Source organism: Bufo bufo, chromosome 4 (genome assembly GCF_905171765.1).
Source record: "Bufo bufo chromosome 4, aBufBuf1.1, whole genome shotgun sequence".
Taxonomy (NCBI): domain Eukaryota; kingdom Metazoa; phylum Chordata; class Amphibia; order Anura; family Bufonidae; genus Bufo; species Bufo bufo.
Window position 1 is genome coordinate 55,752,666 of NC_053392.1, and position 22,284 is coordinate 55,774,949.

The window sequence follows — 22,284 nt, forward strand, 5'->3', positions numbered from 1 at the left end:
ATTCAGCTGTTGTAATAATAAGAAGAAGCAGAAAAGGAGAAAAAATGGAGTGATTTTTTTTTGTGCATGAGCAGCCAATCATTCTGTGTACGAGCGGCCAGTCTTCTACTGTTCATACGTATACATACAGGTGAAACTCAAAAAGTTAGACTATCGTGCAAAAGTCCAATCATTTCAGTAATGCAAATTAAAAGGAATTTCATTAATGCAGCTTAAAATTTGAATTTTGTGAAAAGGTTCAATATTCTAGGCTCAAAGTGTCACACTCTAGTCAGCTAATTAATCCATACCCCCTGAGCAAAGGGTACCTCAAAATTAAGACTTTGGGGTTTCATAAGCTGAAAGCCATAATCATCCAAATGATAACAAATAAAGGCTTGAAATATCTCGCTTTGCATGTAATGAGTCTGTCTCATATATTAGGTTCACCTTTTAAGTTGCATTACTGAAATAAATTCGAGTTTCACCTGTATATTTCCAGCACCTCCAGAGGCATGTATTTCACTGTATACACTGCATAATTGTGCCTTTTTCTTTATAAAACCAGTTAAAATTTTGCTACATTGCACTCTTTAGCACAATTCAATACGTCAATACCAGTGTGTTCGTAGAAGGGGATAGTTAATTGCCCCTCTGTCTGAAAAAACAGTTGCAATTTAGTTTGTTAATAGGGATGAGCGAACCCGAACTGTAAAGTTCGGGTTCGTACCGAATTTTGGGGTGTCCGTGACACGGACCCGAACCCGAACATTTTCGTAAAAGTCTGGGTTCGGGTTCGGTGTTCGGCGCTTTCTTCGCGCTTTTTGAAAGGCTGCAAAGCAGCCAATCAACAAGCGTCATACTACTTGCCCCAAGAGGCCATCACAGCCATGCCTACTATTGAAATGGCTGTGATTGGCCAGTGCAGCATGTGACCCAGCCTCTATATAAGCTTGGGTCACGTAGCGCTGCACGTCACTCTGCTGATACAAGTGTAGGAAGAGGTTGCAGCTGCGACGTTAGGGCGAGATTAGGCAGTGATTAACTCCTCCAAAAGACTTCATTCAGTGATCGATCTACAGCTGTGGATCATTGAAGTGCTGATATTCAATTGCTCACTGTTTTTAGGCTGCCCAGAGCGTTTTTATATCACTTTTTTCTGGGGTGATCGGCGGCCATTTTGTGGCTTGTGGTGCAGAAGTTCATTCGCAACTACCCCGACATGTCAGAGCTGCTGCATAAAGTGCGGGCCGTCTGTTCGCGCTTCCGGCGTTCACATCCTGCCGCTGCTCGCCTGTCTGCGCTACAGCGTAACTTCGGCCTTCCCGCTCACCGCCTTATATGCGACGTGCCCACCAGGTGGAACTCCACCTTGCACATGCTGGACAAACTGTGCGAGCAGCAGCAGGCCATAGTGGAGTTTCAGCTGCAGCACGCACGGGTCAGTCGCACTGCAGAACAGCACCACTTCACCACCAATGACTGGGCCTCCATGCGAGACCTGTGTGCCCTGTTGCGCTGTTTCGAGTACTCCACCAACATGGCCAGTGGCGATGACGCCATTATCAGCGTTACAATACCACTTCTATGTCTCCTTGAGAAAACACTTAGGGCGATGATGGAAGAGGAGGTGGCCCAGGAGGAGGAGGAGGAAGAGGGGTAATTTTTAGCACTTTCAGGCCAGTCTCTTCGAAGTGACTCAGAGGGAGGGTTTTTGCAACAGAAGAGGCCAGGTACAAATGTGGCCAGACAGGGCCCACTACTGGAGGACGAGGAGGACGAGGATGAGGAGGAGGTGGAGGAGGATGAGGATGAAGCATGTTCACAGCAGGGTGGCACCCAACGCAGCTCGGGCCCATCACTGGTGCGTGGCTGGGGGGAAACGCAGGACGATGACGATACGCCTCCCACAGAGGACAGCTTGTCCTTACCTCTGGGCAGCCTGGCACACATGAGCGACTACATGCTGCAGTGCCTGCGCAACGACAGCAGAGTTGCCCACATTTTAACGTGTGCGGACTACTGGGTTGCCACCCTGCTGGATCCACGGTACAAAGACAATGTGCCCACCTCACTTACTGCACTGGAGCGTGATAGTAAGATGCGCGAGTACAAGCGCACGTTGGTAGACGCGCTACTGAGAGCATTCCCAAATGTCACAGGGGAACAAGTGGAAGCCCAAGGCGAAGGCAGAAGAGGAGCAAGAGGGCGCCAACGCAGCTGTGTCACGGCCAGCTCCTCTGAGGGCAGGGTTAGCATGGCAGAGATGTGGAAAAGTTTTGTCACCACGCCACAGCTAACTGCACCACCACCTGATACGGAACGTGTTAGCAGGAGGCAACATTTCACTAACATGGTGGAACAGTACCTGTGCACACCCCTCCACGTACTGACTGATGGTTCGGCCCCATTCAACTTCTGGGTCTCCAAATTGTCCACGTGGCCAGAGCTAGCCTTTTATGCCTTGGAGGTGCTGACCTGCCCGGCGGCCAGCGTTTTGTCTGAACGTGTATTCAGCACGGCAGGGGGCGTCATTACAGACAAACGCAGCCGCCTGTCTACAGCCAATGTGGACAAGCTGACGTTCATAAAAATGAACCAGGCATGGATCCCACAGGACCTGTCCATCCCTTGTGCAGATTAGACATTAACTACCTCCCCTTAACCATATATTATTGTACTCCAGGGCACTTCCTCATTCAGTCCTATTTTTATTTTCATTTTACCATTATATTGCGGGGCAACCTAAAGTTGAATGAACCTCTCCTCTGTCTGGGTGCCGGGGCCTAAAAATATCTGACAGTGGCCTGTTCCAGTGGTGGGTGACATGAAGCCTGATTCTCTGCTATGACATGAAGACTGATTCTCTGCTGAGTCGCTGACATGAAGCCTGAATCTCTGTTATGGGACTTCTGTCCTCTGTCTGGGTGCCGGGGCCTAAATTATATGACAATGGACTGTTCCAATGTTGGGTGACGTGAAGCCTGATTCTCTGCTATGACATGAAGACTGATTCTCTGCTGACATGAAGCCAGATTCTCTGCTATGGGACCTCTCTCCTCTGCCTGGGTGCCTGGGCCTAAATATGTGACCATGGACTGTTCCAGTGGTGGGTGACGTGAAGCCTGATTCTCTGCTATGACATGAAGACTGATTCTCTGCTGACATGAAGCCTGAATCTCTGCTATGGGACCTCTCTCCTCTGCCTGGGTGCCTGGGCCTAAATATCTGACAATGGACTGTTCCAGTGGTGGGTGACGTGAAGCCTGATTCTCTGCTATGACATGAAGCCTGATTCTCTGCTATGACATGAAGACTGATTCTCTGCTGACATGAAGCCAGATTCTATGTTATGGGACCTCTCTCCTCTGCCTGGGTGCCGGGGCCTAAATATCTGACAATGGACTGTTCCAGTTTTGGGTGACGTGAAGCCTGATTCTCTGCTATGACATGAAGACTGATTCTCTGCTGACATGAAGCCTGATTCTCTGCTATGGGACCTCTCTCCAATTGATATTGGTTAATTTTTATTTATTTTATTTTTATTTAAATTCATTTTCCTATCCACATTTGTTTGCAAGGGATTTAACTACATTTTGCTGCCTTTTGCAGCCCTCTAGCCCTTTTCTGGGCTGTTTTACAGCCTTTTTAGTGCCGAAAAGTTCGGGTTCTCATTGACTTCAATTGGGTTCGGGTTCGGGACGAAGTTCGGGTCGGGTTCGGATCCCGAACCCGAACATTTCCGGGAAGTTCGGCCGAACTTCTCGAACCCGAACATCGAGGTGTTCGCTCAACTCTATTTGTTAACACTTTCAACCATGCATGTACCAATAGCTTTACATGTCAGTTTCATTGTAACAATATTTGCTAGTACTGTTACTTCTATTACTGCTATTACTTTAAAGAGCTTAAAGGGGGGAGGGAGAGAAAAAAAAACCAGAAATACAAGAGTGTTAAAATATGAGTCCTAGGAAGCCATATAATTCATTTCAATTGCAGCACTTTGATCTGGGTAGAAAAGATTCAGATCCGAATCAAATTTTTTACCAAATTAGAATTGGACCCAAAAGGAATTTCAAGAACAGCCAAACACAAACAAGTCCTACCCCTTGAGTCCTTAAATCTATGACCAATTAAGACAAAGTCTGGCCATTCAATCCCTCGGACTATTAGGATTACACATAGCAGCATGCTATTACTGGTCTTATGTAAAAAAAAAAAGATGTTATACATTTTTAAGAAGATTTGAATTGAATCTGGTGGACATTCAAAGTCATTGTAAAATTTGGTGAGTCTCTCAATAATGGCTGCAATACTAGGCCGTGTAAGGGTAATATACAAAATTGCTGGATATTTAAATGTAGTAGGATATTTATGAGATACTAAGGGGGTCATTTACTATTCTGAAATACGCCTAAATTAGATGCAAATGACGGCTCAACGATTCGCCTTTGCCCCGCTCACGCCAGGTCTAAATTTGTGGGCATGGTGTGGGCAGGGAAAGGACAAGCTGGCAGGCCCGTCTCAGTCACCATTTTTTATGCCAGCTAGAAAGCTGTGTTACATTTAGAACTAGCACTTCTTCATAACCCCGCGCAGATCCACCTCAAGCACAGTGCCTTTATTAAGACCGGTGTCTAAAACACCAGTCTCAATAAAAGTGCCCCTAAATATTTAATCTTTTGGTCTACAGGTCCATATGAGATGACTATGCAGGGATCTGGCCCTGTCAATCAAGTGGCAGAGGAAGTGGCTGAGAGAAGAAGCAGATGAAGCAAGGGTTCACAGAGTGGCTTGGGCCTGCCCTCAGTGCACTTAACTGCTCATTTTTCTGAATCCTCCTGGGAGGGCCTGTGAGCAAGGGTCATTGTGCAGGGGTTTTATATTGATGTCCTATCCTCAACACCCCCACCGATCATCTGTTTGAACAGGAGGTGAGTGCTGCTTCCTCTGGCAGATTACACTGCATGTTGTCTTGCATACAGCAGCGGCATAGTGTAATTAGAAGTGAATAATAAGAGCACTTGTAATTACACTGTGCTCCAAGACATGTGAGTGTAATTCTAAACAGGAAGCAGCGCCGCCTACTCTTCAAACAGCTGATCGTTGAGGGTATCGAAACTCGGACCCATGCAAATTAGATATTGATGACCTATCCTGAGGATAGGTCATTAATATAAAACCCCTGCGCAACCCCTTTAATCCCCCTCTTCCTGCACAAGTGACATATGGCACACAAGCAACATTTCAAACAGCCTATGTTTATATAAAAACTGGTTGGATTACATAATATAAATGCATCAGATGGCTGAGAAGACTTCTAGGTACATAAGCACACTAGCCAGTATCCTCTTTGCCCAGGTATCAGCTTTCTCAAAGAGTAGCATTTTGAGCATATTGCTGCTGTCTGCTGCTGAGTGAACAGGTAATATTTTCATGTAGCTGTATAGTGCGCCCCCAGAATGAATTTTACTGGTGGGCCCTAGGCAAGAAAGAGAGGAGATACAGGGGATTTACACTGAATGGCATCAAGCAACAATGTACAGATGTGTCATCGCTACCGCTCCCTTATTTCGCAATTCGCTACTAACTAAACGCGATTTTATCTCCTCCAGTGTATTAATACACACCAATGCCAGTAGATGGCGGTGTTGAGTTAAAGTACTAGATTAATCAATAGTACCGTACTTTATGTGAATTTCTAGTAGTGTAACTGGATGTACAGAGCAGCATGTGCTGTGTATTAATATCGCTATCCGGCTCCTGATACAGCCCGTAGTCATCCCGACACTGTACAGGAGCCGGGCGCGATAGGGGATGGCACCTGAACAGTCAATCATTAAATAAAATAAAAAAAATGGGTGAGCGGAACCACACAGACCTACAGTACATCGGGGATGGCACTAGGGTTGAGCGAACCTGAACTTTACGGTGTTCGGTACCCGAACCCAAACATTTCAGTAAAAGTTTGGTTTCGGGTTTGGTGTTCGGGTAATATTAATATACCATCGGATTGGAGTTTTCTCCAATCTGATGTTATATCTTAACTTGAAGCTCCCCCATCACCATGGGAACGCCTCTATGTTAGAATATACCATCAGATTTGAGTTAGATTGTGAAAACTCGGATCCGACAGTATATTCTAACACAGAGGCGTTCCCATAGTGATGGGGACGCTTCAAGCTAGAATATACTGAGAACTGTGGACATAACGGCCCCCTGCTGCCTGGCAGCACCTGATCTCTTACAGGGGGCTGTGATCCGCACAATTAACCCCTCAGGTGCCGCACCTAAGGGGTTAATTGCACGGATCACAGCCCCCTGTAAGAGATCAGGTGCTGTCAGGCAGCAGGGGGCCAGACCTCCCTCCCTCCCCCTATTAAAATCATTAGTGGCTAGTGTGGCCCCCTAATTAAAAAAAAATAATACATACAGTACAAATATATATTACTGTATATGGTGTTACTTTACACCCTACCCCCCACTCTCAGTATGGCTACATTAGGATCTAAGGCCCCTTTCACACGGGTGAGGAGGGGCTGGAGGGGTAAAAAATAGGGCTGGAGGGGTTAAAAATAAATAAAAAATAATAAACTACTGTACAATGGACTAACTGTACATTCATATATTTATGTATCGATCACAATATACAGTATACAGATATATAATGTAGTGGATACAGAGTGTATTTATTAGCTATCTTCCTATAGTGGCTGAATGTTAATACAGTATCGAAAAACAACATGTACAGTATGGATACATTTGTATTTAGCAAAGCCTTTTGATCATTTCCTCCTTGACGGCACCCCCCCCCCCCCCCCCCCCCCCCCCCTCCTTCTGCCAGGACAATTCCAACACCTATTCTTGCTATTCTTAATGTTGGATCTCTTTCTCCACAATTGCGCAATGGAAACCTAATATGAATTATGATGCTAACACTGACACCATTAAAACAAATAATATTGTTACATGAAAAACAAAAATAAATAAATCGATACAGCTGCAGCGCTGGGTAAGTTTTAAAATACACCAAAAGTTTACAGGCAAAAATAGACCAATATATACAGCGTTGCTGCTATATTGATTTATTATATATAAATATATTTTATATGTTTATATTATATATAAATTAACATATAGTATAATTACTGTAATATTGTATAATTATTTTTTAATACAGAGGTTATCTATCTATCTATCTATCTATCTATCTATCTATATATGTCCATTATACTGTACAATACACTATATCTAAATCACCATACCTCATATGGATCATGGAATAAATAACTATACAATATTAAACTAATTATACTATATGTAAATTTATATATAATATAAATACTGTATTAACATTCAGCCACTATAGGAACATAGCTAATAAATACACTCTGTATCCACTACTTCAGAGAAAAACAAATAATAAATAAAAATAAATATGGAAAACTGCATCAAGATACAAAACAATATACACTTAAAGGATAAAAAAAACAGATGAATGCAATAATTTTGATTGTGTATCTGACATACTTGAAGCAAACTATCTTATTACTTGAAATTGGGACATTCTCTAATAACTTTCTTATCCCCTAAACACTATTACACTTATGTTTTAAGAATGTTTACTGTATATGGTGTTACTTTACACCCTACCCCCCACTCTCAGTATGGCTACAATAGGATCTAAGGCCCCTTTCACACAGGGGCGAGGAGGGGCTGGAGGGGTTAGAAATAGGGCTGGAGGGGTTAAAATAGGGCTGGAGGGGTTAAAAATTAATAAAAAATAATTTAACTCACCTTAATCCACTTGTTCGCGCAGCCCGGCTTCTCTTCTGTCTACTTCTTTGAGGAATAGGACCTTTGATGATGTCACTGTGCTCATCACATGGTCCATCACATGATCTGTTACCATGGTGATGGATCATGTGACGGGCCATGTGATGAGCGTAGTGACGTCACCACAGGTCTTTTTCCTGTGCACAGCACAGAAGAAGACAGAAGAGAAGACGGGCTGCGCGAACAAGTGGATTAATGTGAGTTAAATTTTTATAATTTTTTTTTAACCCCTCCAGCCCTATTGTACTATGCATTCTGTATTAAGAATGCTATTATTTTCCCTTATAACCATGTTATAAGGGAAAATAATAATGATCGGGTCTCCATCCTGATTGTCTCCTAGAAACCGTGCGTGAAAATCGCACCACAGCCGCACTTGCTTGCGGATGCTTGCGATTTTCACGCAACTCCATTTACTTCTATGGGGCCTGCGTTGCTTGGAAAACGCACAAAGAGGAGCATGCTGCGATTTTCACGCAACGCACAAGTGACTGTGCCATATATATTATGCATCGTTGCATCTTACGATTTGAAAGAAAATACAGTGGGCAGCTACTTACAATACCGATACTCCTGCCAATTAACACCCCACTAAAGTGAAGCTAAGGGGACAGCTGCGATTAATCTCTGCCTCTGCAGCGCGGACCTGACAAGCGTTCTTTTACTGTATACTGCGTTGATAAGCAAACGGGGAGAGGAGGAGGAGGAGGTGGGATTTATTTACTACTGCTTCATATAAAACTTATGCTACCAGCTTTACAGGGAGGACACTTGATATGACCGGCTTTATCAGTGATTTACTGCTCCTTCTCCGCTAACTGCCGCCAGTATATGACTTGTTACCATATGAACAGCATGTCTCCTGGAGGAACATGAATGAAGCACTGGATTTAGTGCTTTGTAGAGAATGTGAAGTTATGGCCGAATGGTTTACAACCTGTATGTCTGCTAGACGTCTTTACGAGACTTCAGTAATGGAATAAGCCTTGACACCTACAGTACTTCTATCTCCACAGCGATACTTTGATATTTACTGTATAGCGCACGGGAACTAACTAACTGACTGTAGTTCCATGCGCCATCTGGTGTTCACAAACCAACATTGCACCTTGATTTTTCTCAATGGCTATTTACGCGATTCGGGTTTGCTAATTGAATTGGAAATCGCTTTGCGCTCCCGCGATTCTGAAGGGAGCGCTAGCGATGCTATATCTGAACATTTTTAATAAACTTCAATTACAAAAATGATGTTTAGCCAAAAATACAGACTTTTCAGTAAAAAAAAAAAAAATGCCCCAAAAATGTTTTAGCCTTTAAAGTTTTAATGTGGTTTTCATACTTTGTTGATTTTTAGATATCCAAAAAATATGGCACAGTATTCAGCGTCCAGATTGGAATGGAGAAGATCGTTATCCTCTGCGGTTACAAGACGGTGAAAGATGCTCTTATAAACTATGCCGAGGAATTTTCAGGAAGGCCCGAATCACCGATAACCTCAGCAACATCAAATGGATATGGTAACTATGTCTACAGTTAGTTATTAGTAATTAAAAGGGTTACAGATTTTTAAAGGGGTGCTCTGGTTTGCAATTTTTAACATCAATTGACAGGAAACAAAACATGTTATCACTTACAAATAGTGATTGTTATGCCCCTCATTTTCCTGCAGTCCATCGTGGTCATATGACATTTCCCACTGTGTTTTTTTCCCTTTATCGATGACATCACTTTCTACATCTAAGGAGTGGGAAGGGTTATAAGGGTCTGCCCATATCAACACAACAATATCAATGACCTGCTCATTCTCATGGACCCTGCCCTGTATACATGATGTAAACAATGATAAGAGCAGCGTTGTTCCAGCAGGGCTTCAAGCAGGCTTGGCTCTGTGATATTTGAGCTGTGAGAGGAAGGAGAGGTTATATGTGAGTGTGCGTCCAGAAGTTATGCTGCACAGTGGTGTGCATCAGGGAGAATTACAGGTTTAGCCTCCTCTCACTTCACAGTGTTTGCAGAATGCTTTTACATAATTTCTGCCTGCAGCTGCCATAATATCTAAAACTAATACTGTGTAGATCCCCCTTGTGCCACCAAAACAGCTCTGACCCAGTGAGACATGAATTTCCCAAGACATCTGAAGGTTTTCTGTGGTATCTAGCACTAAGAGGTTAGACGCATATTGTTAATGGACCCAAAAACTATCAGTTTGAGAAATTTGGAGGTCAACACCTTCAATTCTTCATCATGTTCCTTAAAACATTCCTCAGTGTTTGCAGTGTGGCTCGGTCATTATCCTGCAGAAAGAGGGCACTGCCATAACACTGCTGTTATGAATGGGGGTCCTTCTCTATACAATATTTAGAGGGATGGTACATGTAACTAGAGATGAGCAAACTTTTGAAAAATTAGATTCGACAAATCAACTTAGCCCAAAAATTTGATTTTTTTCCGAATTAAGTTGTCGCAAATCACCATAAATCGGTTATACCCAGGCTATTCTGCCTTAGGATACGGCAACATGGAGCAGCTGTGCTGCGGGCAGGTTGCAACTATGCTGCGGTGAAGAACCGCACAGCCAATTAGCCTGCAGCTGCCTTTCATTGAATAATGAAGACCGCACTGTATAGTCAGTCTTCATTGTTAATGGCTGCATGGCACCTTTAATGCAACTTTAAACAGGGACTGTTGCTGGTATGGGGTTTGGTTGGTTAGGTGGGGCTAAAATATGCTGGAATACCCACTTCTCCAAACCAAGCGCTCTGCTGCCTTACAGGTGGAAGCCCTTCTTCTGACATCTGCTTTTCCTCCTTTTCCACATCATCTAATATCGATGAGACTTTGTCATCAGGAACACTGTCCCTAGTGCATGAGCACTTGCCATGTCTCTCCTTATGCTCAGCTCTCAGGACAATTGTGGAGACTGTGTGGGATGAGGGTTTTATAGGGCTGTGACATCAGAGGGGATGCCTATCTGTAGATTGGCTTGCTGCACTGCATAATGGGTGATCTTACGTTGCCAGGCTTTTCTCCACTACACTTAGTTTAGTTTTAAAACATGTGAAGCCTTCATTTTAGGAAAACCTGATTTGTTACCACGAAGCGCAAGAAAAATTGGATTTGGTGCAAATTAAAGTTTTCCTAAATTTCCTACCGAATTCCACTTTGGCCAACACTACATGTAACATCCACATGCCAAGACCCAATGTTTCCCACCAGAACATTGCCTAGAGCATCACTCTACCTTTACCATCTTGTTCTTTTCCCATAGTGCATACTGGTGCCATCTCTTATTTATCATATTATTTTACTCATATAGCACATGACATGAATAAATGAATAAATTGTATAGCGCAACAATTGTGAACTAAATCGCCTCAAGGCGCTTTTTTTGCAGCCATTAACCGCCTGTGCCTTCAGAAGAGGTAGGTCTTGAGCTTGTTCCTGACATATTATATAATAGACATTATCATTGCTTCACTTTCCCTGGTAAGTGAAGACAACATGATTCTTTTGACCAGGCCACCTTTTTCCATTGCTCCATTCTCCAGTTCTGATGCCTAGTACACAAATGTGTGTTTCTCAACCATATATATGCTTTTCCATTATGGAGATCCCCAAGTATGCAGAGTATGTGTGTTCAGTATTGTAGGCCAGGCGATGTCCCTGTGGGTTTCTGGGAAAGATAATCAAAAGATAAGTCAATGGATCTGAACTGTGATGCGGTGTGCGCACAGCCTGTATCCGTATTTTGGGGATACACGGTTTGTGGACTGCAAAACCTTTACAATTAAGTGACTGTCCTCTTATCTGGAAAAGCACTACAGTTTGGCCATTTTTAAAGTCCATTAGCACTTCTGTGATAACTAGCAAGTAGAGTTAAGCGAACACCTAGATGTTCGGGTTCGGGGAATTCGGCCGAACTTTAAAAAAAAGTTTGGGTTCGGGACCCGAACTTGGACCCGAACCCTATTGAAGTCAATGCGGACCCGAACTTCACTTTATCATTTTCCGTTATAACATGGTTATAACGGAAAATAATAGTATTAGCTTTTTCAGATCTGAGTTTTCACTATTGTGAAAACTCAGATCCGACAGTATATTCTAACACAGAGGCATTCCCATGGTGATGGGGATGCTTCAAGTTACAATATACTAAGAACTGTGTACATAACTGCCCCCTGCTGCCTGGCAGCACCCGATCTCTTACAGGGGGCTGTGATCCGCACAATTAACCCCTCAGGTGCCGCCCCCAGGGCCAGACCCCCGTCCCTCCCCAGTATTAAAATCATTGGTGGCCAGTGCGTCCCCCCCTTTCTCCCTCCCCAGTATTAAAATCATTAGTGGCCAGTGTGGCCCCCCCCCCTATTAAAATCATCGGTGGTTAGTGCGGCCGACCCATATTAAAATCATTGGTGTCCAGTGCGGCCTCCCCTCTCCTCCCCACCCCTAATTAAAATCATTGGTGGAAGTGGCCACAGGTTAACAACCCCCCTCCCCCCCCCATCATTGGTGGCAGCGGAGCGGCAGTTCCGATCGGAGTGATAGTGCATTGCATTTTAAAAGCAATCAAAAAATCTGTCTGTTATAGTCCCCTTGTGGGACTATTAAGTGGTAAAAAAAGTTTTAAAAAAAATTAATTTATTCAATAAAAAATCTCATTAAAAAATTAAGCTTTTTTTCCATAGAAAATACGCTTTTCAATAAAAAAAAATGGCAAAAAAAATCTTCCCCATATGTTTGATATTGCCGCGTCCGTAACAACCCGGACTACATAAATATCATGTAAATTATCCCCTAAGATGAACGCCGTAAAAAAAAAAAAAGACAGATTTGCACATTTATTCTTAGTTGCCACCGAAAAAACTTAATAACAAGCGATAAAAAAGTGCCATTAACTCCAAAATGATACCAGTGAAAAATACAAGTCGTCCCACAAAAATCAAGCTCTCACTCAACTCCATAGAAATAAAAATAAAAAAGTTATGGGTCTTGGGAAGCGGCAATGCAAAAACATTTTTTTCTTTTAAAAAAGGGGGTTTTATTGCAAAAAAGTTGTAAAATGTCAAAAGAACTATATGTATTTGGTATCACTGTAATCGTACTGACCCAGAGAATAAAGATATTATGTTATTTATACCGAAAAATGAATGCCGTAAAATTTATGACGTAAAAACGCAGTGGCAGTATTGCTGTTTTCCCATCTCCCTCCCAGAAAGTTAATAAAAGTTAATCAGAAAGTTATTTGTACTCCAAAATGGCGCCATTGAAAACTACAAATTGTCCTGCAAAAAACAAGCCCTCATAAAGCTATATAGACAGAAAAATTTAAAAGTTATAGCTCTTGGAGCACGACGATGAAAAAACAAAGAAAAACGCTTGGTCAGTAAGGCCCAAAACAGGCTGGTCACTAAGGGTTTAAAACCTATTGTAAATGTCCTAAAATTATTTTTTTCTAATATATTTTTATTTATTTTTTTCATGCGATACAGGCACCTAAAGTTCAGGTACCTATAATGCTTTGCAAAAATTGTTAGAATAAACTGCCATATATGGGAGTATGGATTACACCGTCAGTCGTACTGTGCGCTGCAAAGGCCGGACCTGCCTTGTTAAACCCTGTGCAAATATATGCTGCTAGCGATGCCAGATAATGCCTATTGTGCACTTACAAACTGTAGAAGCTTAGGAACAGTTTTTTGTAACGGAAAAGGATGCTTCTGCACTTAAAAAGTACTGTCTTCGAATGATGCTATATGCTATGATGCATATTATGTTGAATTAGATGATAATGCAGTACAACGCTTGGAATTAAACTGGTATATTGATGCATTCCAAGTTCTAAATTAATTATGCAATACAATGTATTGAATTTGAATGTTATGTTAACACATTGAAATGTTATTAAATAAATTGTAATACTAACGCAGTACAATGCAAAGAATTAAACTAGTATACTAACACAGTACAATGCGTTGAATTAGACGGGTAAACTGGTATGCTGATATACAGTCCTGATCAAAAGTTTAAGACCACTTGAAAAATGGCAAAAAATCATATTTAGCATGGCTGGATCTTAACAAGGTTCCAAGTAGAGCTTCAACATGCAACAAGAAGAAATTAGAGTGAGACAAAACATTTTTTGAGCATTTAATTTAATGAAAACAACGAATAAACTGAAACAGGCTGTTTTTCAGCTGTTTACAAAACAATGTAAAATATGATTTTCTGCCATTTTTCAAGTGGTCTTAAACTTTTGATCAGGACTGTAATACAATGCTTTGAATTAGGCAGGTACACTAACACAGTATGATGTGTTGAATTAAAGTGTTATACTAACACAGTGCAATGCATTGAATTAAACTAGTATACAAATGCAGTTCAATGTGTTGAATTAAACTGATCTATTGACATAGTTTGAGCTGTTAAATTAAACTGGTATAGTAACTCAGTACTATGTGATGAATTAAACTATAATACTAATGCAGTACAATACACTGAATTACATTGTTATACTAAACAGTACAATGAATTTAATTAAACTGGTATACTAACACAGTACATTGCATTGAATTAGCCCCTTAAGGACCTCCACTGTACATATTTAACATTACCAGCAAGGACTTCTAGACCGGCACTGCACATATACAACGCATAGGAAAGACAGTCACCATGTCTAATCGCACCCATGACCAGTCTGAGATGGCTGCTGTCCCTAGCATCAAGCAATCTTAGCTGAAGTTACAGGGAGGTTGTACTGTGCTACTAAAAATAAAAAAAATTACATATAGTTATGTATGAAGCATACTTATGGCATTTCACCAATTACATTGGAAATTGGTCAATGGAAATTGGTCTAAGCCTATAGAATTGTCAATGCAGTTCTGACGATAAAGTCTTGAAGACCCGTTGTGTATGAACATGATATTGAACATTCATGTCTGATTGACTAGTCTGCACTTACTATAAAAACTGAAGTCTATTTAGACTGGAGGAGTAATACATTGAGCTTCATGGGCTAACATCTGCTTATTTCACTCAGGTGTTCTCTTTTCTCATGGAGACAACTGGAAAATGATGAGAAAGTTCACTCTGTCAACATTAAGAGATTTTGGTATGGGGAAGAAGACCATAGAGGATAAGATCAGTGAAGAATGTGAAAACTTGATGCAGACATTTAGATCTTATGACGGTAAGGTCATAATTAGGTCAGAAATCATTCAATGTAAATAAAGTAGATAAGCTGGATGAGGAGAGCTTATTGTCTAAAGTAGATGATGGTAGTTGCTTCATACGTAGAGGTGTTGCTTGGGTCAGCTACTATACCATCAGTACAGTGAAGATCAAGGAGAATGCTCAAGTTACAGGACATGAGTTGACTGTTAATGGACATCTTCATTTATTGCAATGAGTCATGTGGGGAGAGACGAAAATGTGTATTTTTATTTTATGAACAATGGTACACATAAGTGGGTATCTCTACAAGATTCAAAATGTGATCACATCTTCAAATTACTTTTAGGAAAACCTTTTGATAACCAGTCCATCGTGAATGCTGCTGTAGCCAACATAATTGTATCCATACTGTTGGACTGTAGATTTGAATATGATGACCCTACAATACTGAAGCTTATGAACTTAGTTAATGAAAATATCAGTATCCTGGAAAGTCTTATGGTCAAGGTAAGGTTTTCTAAATAAGATATCAGATGTTAAGTCTAATGGCAAATCATTTCCAGATACAATAATAATGTTCACTTGAATAGTAGGGAGCCATCCCATTGAAGTGAATGGGGACAGTGGATTTGTAATTACACCTGCTTGCTGCTGCAATGTCTACAGTGAGCAGATAAACATAGAAGCGAACAGAGTGCTTGCATGAGCGCTGCGTTTTCTTCAAACAGCTGATCGCAGAGGTGCTGGCAGTCGGGTCCCTACTGATATAATATTTCTGACCTATCCTGAGCACAGGTCATCAATATAGCAAAGCAGAAAACCCCTTTAACATTCATGCAGAGTGTGTACTTTGTTGCAGGTGAAACCCCAGGTTGCAGTCACCCAGAATAGTCACTAGTTTTCAACCAGATACAGCAGTGATGACAGGAGCAGGATTGGAACGTTGCAGGGGCGGATTGGCCATAGACCTTACTGGGAAATTTCCCGGTGGGCTGATGCCCAGGGGGCTGCCTGCGCCTCCTCACAGCCGGCCAGTGGAAGTTATTGGGAATGTATTTTGTGCTGCTGGCAGCAGTGTTTTGTGATAGACTGTGGTATTTGGCTCTGTTGGGGTGATATAATGTGCCACAATATGGTATTGCTGGCCCATCCTTCCATCAGGAGCAAGACCTGAATGTGGACACAGATGCAGGACTGGAACATGGACTCAGGAGAAGAACTGGAACATGGACTCAGGAGAAGAACTGGAACATAGACTCAGGAGCAGGACTGGGAGGTAGACTCAGGAGCAGGACTGGGAGTTGGACTCAGGAGCAGGACTGGAACACAGACTCAGAAGTAGGACTGGAACATGAACTCAGGAGCAGGACTGGGAGGTGGACTCAGGAGCAGGACTTGGAGGTAGACTCAGGAGCAGGACTAGGAGGTAGACTCAGGAGCAGGACTGAGAGGTGGTCACAACACAGGAGCAAGGATGACATTGAGACAGAAGTCATTACCAGGAGATCAGTTCAATAACCATACATGATATTCCAAGGAACAGGACAGGCCCTTCCGGGTACACACTCTGAGGAGTACACAGACAGAAATGCCTAGGTTTATATAGCAGAAACAACTGAAGAGCCAGGGAAAATTAACCTTGCTTTGTTGGTGCAATAAGTTATGGATGAGGAGTGGAATAAAAGCCACACAAGAATAAACAAAAATTCTGGAATAGGCCACTAGGATCTAATTGCATCCTCCCACTGGGTTAGAGATAAGTACTAACAGCATATAGGGATGAGCGAAGCCGAACTGTATAGTTCGGGTTCGTACCGAATTTTGGGGTGTCCGTGACACGGACCCGAACCCGAACATTTTCGTAAAAGTCTGTGTTCGGGTTCGGTGTTCGGCGCTTTCTTGGCGCTTTTTGAAAGGCTGCAAAGCAGCCAATCAACAACCGTCATACTACTTGCCCCAAGAGGCCATCACAGCCTTGCCTACTATTGGCATGGCTGTGATTGGCCAGTGCAGCATGTGAAACAGCCTCTATATAAGCTTGGGTCACGTTGCGCTGCACGTCACTCTGCTGATTGAAGCATAGGGAGAGGTTGCAGCTGCGACGTTAGGGCGAGATTAGGCAGTGATTAACGCCTCCAAAAGACTTAATTCTGTGATCGATCTGCAGCTGTGGATCATTGAAGTGCTAATATTGACTTGCTCACTTTATTGAGGCTGCCCAGAGCGTTTTTAGATCACTTTTTTTCTGGGGTGATCGGCGGCCATTTTGTGACTTGTGGTGCGCCAGCACAAGCTATCACCAAGTGTATTTAACCATCAATAGTGTGGTTATTTTGTGCTATATCCTACATCAGCTGCAGGCTGAGCCTGTGTCACCGAAGTGCATTTAACCATCAACAGTCTGATTATTTTTTGGCCATATACTACATCTGGTGCAGGCTGAGCCTGTGTCACCCAAGTGCATTTAACCATCAACAGTGTGGTTATTTTTTGGCCATATACTACATCAGGGGCAAGTTGAGCCTGTCACCCAGCGCCTAAAAAATAGACCTGACATTTCTATTCAACCAAATCTGTACTGTTTTAGCTGGTCAAGTTATTTGTAGTGACCGTAAAAGCACACTTTTGGTTCTGGGTTGAAAAACTATTCCCAAATTTGCCATTCTCAAAATAACTAGGTTCTGGTATATGAGGCCTACTTGAAATCTATCCCAAAAAGGATATCTTACATTGAAGGTACTAATAGTGTCATTCAGAAAAACCTAAGACACACGCTACCGTGCAGATAGAAGTCTGATTCTGAGATTAAACCTTAACCTGTCACACAGTGCAAAAAAAACAGGTCTCACATTTCTATTCAAGCAAATCTGTACTGTTTTAGCTGGTCAAGTTATTTGTAGTGACCGTAAAAGCACATTTTTTTTTCTGGGTTGAAAAACTATTCCCAAATTTGCCATTCTCAAAATAACTAGTTTCTGGTATTTGAGGCCTACTTGAAATCTATCCCAAAAAGGATATCTTACATTGAAGGTACTGATAGTGTCATTCAGAAAAACCTAAGACACACGCTACCGTGCAGATAGAAGTCTGATTCTGTGATTAAACCTTAACCTGTCACACAGTGCAAAAAAAAAACAGGTCTCACATTTCTATTCAAGCAAATCTGTACTGTTTTAGCTGGTCAAGTTATTTGTAGCGACCGTAAAAGCACATTTTTTTTCTGGGTTGAAAAACTATTCCCAAATTTGCCATTCTCAAAATAACTAATTTCTGGTATTTGAGGCCTACTTGAAATCTATCCCAAAAAGGATATCTTACATTGAAGGTACTGATAGTGTCATTCAGAAAAACCTAAGACACACGCTACCGTGCAGATAGAAGTATGATTCTGAGATTAAACCTTAACCTGTCACACACTGCAAAAAAAAACAGGTCTCACATTTCTATTCAACCAAATCTGTACTGTTTTAGCTGGTCAAGTTATTTGTAGTGACCGTAAAAGCACACTTTTTGTTCTGGGTTGAAAAACTATTCCCAAATTTGCCATTCTCAAAATTGTGGTGAATGGGAACAATGAGGAAAACATCTAATAAGGGACGCGGACGTGGACATGGTCGTGGTGGTGTTAGTGGACCCTCTGGTGCTGGGAGAGGACGTGGCCGTTCTGCCACAGCCACACGTCCTAGTATACCAACTACCTCAGGTCCCAGTAGCCGCCAGAATTTACAGGGATATTTGGTGGGGCCCAATGCCGTTCTAAGGATGGTAAGGCCTGAGCAGGTACAGGCATTAGTCAATTGGGTGGCCGACAGTGCATCCAGCACGTTCACATTATCTCCCACCCAGTCTTCTGCAGAAAGCGCACAGATGGCGCATGAAAACCAAGCCCCTCAGTCTGTCACATCACCCCCATGCATATCAGGGAAACTGTCTGAGCCTCAAGTTATGCAGCAGTCTCTTATGCTGTTTGAAGACTCTGCTGCCAGGGTTTCCCAAGGGCATCCACCTAGCCCTTCCCCAGGGGTGGTAGAGATAGAATGCACTAACGCACAACCACTTATGTTTCCTGATGATGAGGACATGGGAAAACCACCTCAGCACGTCTCTGATGATGACGAAACACAGGTGCCAACTGCTGCGTCTTTCTGCAGTGTGCAGACTGAACAGGAGGTCAGGGGTCAAGACTGGGTGGAAGACGATGGAGGGGACGATAAGGTCCTAGACCCCACATGGAATGAAGATCGTGCCACTGATTTTCAAAGTTCGGAGGAAGAGGCAGTGGTGAGACCGAGCCAACAGCGTAGCAAAAGAGGAAGCAGTGGGCAAAATCAGAACACCCGCCGCCAAGAGACTCCGCCTGCTACTGACCGCCGCCATCTGGGACCGAGCATCCCAAAGGCAGCTTCAAGGAGTTCCCTGGCATGGCACTTCTTCAAACAATGTGCTGACGACAAGACCCGAGTGGTTTGCACGCTGAGCCATCAGAGCCTGAAGCGAGGCATTAACGTTCTGAACCTTAGCACAACCTGCATGACCAGGCACCTGCATGCAAAGCATGAACTGCAGTGGAGTAAACACCTTAAAAACAAGGAAGTCACTCAGGCTCCCCCTGCTGCCTCTTCTGCTGCTGCCGCCTCGGCCTCTTCTGCTGCTGCCACCGCCTCGGCCTCTTCTGCTGCTGCTGCCGCCGCCTCGGCCTCTTCCTCTGCCTCTGGAGGAACGTTGGCACCTGCCGCCCAGCAAACATGGGATGTACCACCAACACCACCACCTGCGTCACCAAGCTTCTCAACCATGTCACACGGCAGCGTTCAGCTCTCCATCTCACAAACATTTGAGAGAAAGCGTAAATTCCCACCTAGCCACCCTCGATCCCTGGCCCTGAATGCCAGCATTTCTAAACTACTGGCCTATGAAATGCTGTCATTTAGGCTGGTGGACACACACAGCTTCAAACAGCTCATGTCACTTGCTGTCCCACAGTATGTTGTTCCCAGCCGCCACTACTTCTCCAAGAGAGCCGTGCCTTCCCTGCACAAACAAGTGTCCGATAAAATCAAGTGTGCACTGCGCAACGCCATCTGTGGCAAGGTCCACCTAACCACAGATACGTGGACCAGTAAGCACGGCCAGTGACGCTATATCTCCCTAACTGCACACTGGGTAAATGTAGTGGCGGCTGGGCCCCAGGCGGAGAGCTGTTTGGCGCACGTCCTTCCGCCGCCAAGGATTGCAGGGCAACATTCTTTGCCTCCTGTCTCCTCCTCCTCCTACTCAGCTTCCTCCTCCTCTTCTTCCACCGGCTCATCCAGTCAGCCACACACCCTCACCACCAACTTCAGCACAGCACGGGGTAAACGTCAGCAGGCCATTCTGAAACTCATATGTTTGGGGGACAGGCCCCACACCGCACAGGAGTTGTGGCGGGGTATAGAACAACAGACCGACGAGTGGTTGCTGCCGGTGAGCCTCAAGCCCGGCCTGGTGGTGTGCGATAATGGGCGAAATCTCGTTGCAGCTCTGGGACTAGCCGGTTTGACGCACATCCCTTGCCTGGCGCATGTGCTGAATTTGGTGGTGCAGAAGTTTATTCGCAACTACCCCGACATGTCAGAGCTGCTGCATAAAGTGCGGGCCGTCTGTTCGCGCTTCCGGCGATCACACCCTGCCACTGCTCGCCTGTCTGCGCTACAGCATAACTTCGGCCTTCCCGCTCACAGCCTCATATGCAACGTACCCACCAGGTGGAACTCCACCTTGCATATGCTGGACAGACTGTGCGAGCAGCAGCAGGCCATAGTTGAGTTTCAGCTGCAGCACGCACGGGTCAGTCGCACTGTGGATCAGACACACTTCACCACCAATGACTGGGCCTCCATGCGAGACCTGTGTGCCCTGTTGCGCTGTTTCGAGTACTCCACCAACATGGCCAATGGCGATGACGCCGTTATCAGCGTTACAATACCACTTCTATGTCTCCTTGAGAAAACACTTAGGGCGATGATGGAAGAGGAGGTGGCCCAGGAGGAAGAGGAGGAAGAGGGGTCATTTTTAGCACTTTCAGGCCAGTCTCTTCGAAGTGACTCAGAGGGAGGTTTTTTGCAACACCAGAGGCCAGGTACAAATGTGGCCAGACAGGGCCCACTACTGGAGGACGAGGAGGACGAGGATGAGGAGGAGGTGGAGGAGGATGAGGATGAAGCATGTTCACAGCGGGGTGGCACCCAAAGCAGCTCGGGCCCATCACTGGTGCGTGGCTGGGGGGAAACACAGGACGATGACGATACGCCTCCCACAGAGGACAGCTTGTCCTTACCTCTGGGCAGCCTGGCACACATGAGCCACTACATGCTGCAGTGCCTGAGCAACGACAGCTGAGTTGCCCACATTTTAACGTGTGCGGACTACTGGGTTGCCACCCTGCTGGATCCCCGGTACAAAGACAATGTGCCCACCTTACTTCCTACATTGGAGCGTGATAGGAAGATGCGCGAGTACAAGCGCACGTTGGTAGACGCGCTACTGAGAGTATTCCCAAATGTCACAGGGGAACCAGTGGAAGCCCAAGGCGAAGGCAGAGGAGGAGCAAGAGGTCGCCAACGCAGCTGTGTCACGCCCAGCTCCTCTGAGGGCAGGGTTAGCATGGCAGAGATGTGGAAAAGTTTTGTCAACACGCCACAGCTAAGTGCACCACCACCTGATACGGAACGTGTTAGCAGGAGGCAACATTTCACTAACATGGTGGAACAGTACCTGTGCACACCCCTCCACGTACTGACTGATGGTTCGGCCCCATTCAACTTCTGGGTCTCCAAATTGTCCACGTGGCCAGAGCTAGCCTTTTATGCCTTGGAGGTGCTGGCCTGCCCGGCGGCCAGCGTTTTGTCTGAACGTGTATTCAGCACGGCAGGGGGCGTCATTACAGACAAACGCAGCCGCCTGTCTACAGCCAATGTGGACAAGCTGACGTTCATAAAAATGAACCAGGCATGGATCCCACAGGACCTGTCCATCCCTTGTGCAGATTAGATATTAACTACCTCCCCTTAACAATATATTATTCTACTCCAGGGCACTTCCTCATTCAATACTATTTTTAATTTCATTTTACCATTATATTGCGGGGCAACCCAAAGTTGAATGAACCTCTCCTCTGTCTGGGTGCCGGGGCCTAAATGTGTGACAGTGGCCTGTTCCAGTGGTGGGTGACGTGATGCCTGATTCTCTGTTATGACATGAAGACTTATTCTGTGCTGACATGAAGCCAGATTCTCTGTTACGCGACCTCTCTCCTCT

At 44.1% G+C, this 22,284-nt stretch overlaps 1 protein-coding gene across 1 annotated transcript in view; it reads left to right on the forward strand.

The window, feature by feature from the left end:
* The window catches only part of LOC120997255 (cytochrome P450 2K6-like), a 90,433-nt gene that overhangs the window by 28,226 nt on the left and 39,923 nt on the right, over positions 1-22,284 (forward strand). The window contains exons 3-5 of the mRNA XM_040427267.1: positions 9,170-9,332; positions 14,855-15,004; positions 15,335-15,495. Coding sequence (XP_040283201.1) covers positions 9,170-9,332; positions 14,855-15,004; positions 15,335-15,495 — 474 coding nt within the window. The remainder of the gene's footprint in view (positions 1-9,169; positions 9,333-14,854; positions 15,005-15,334; positions 15,496-22,284) is intronic.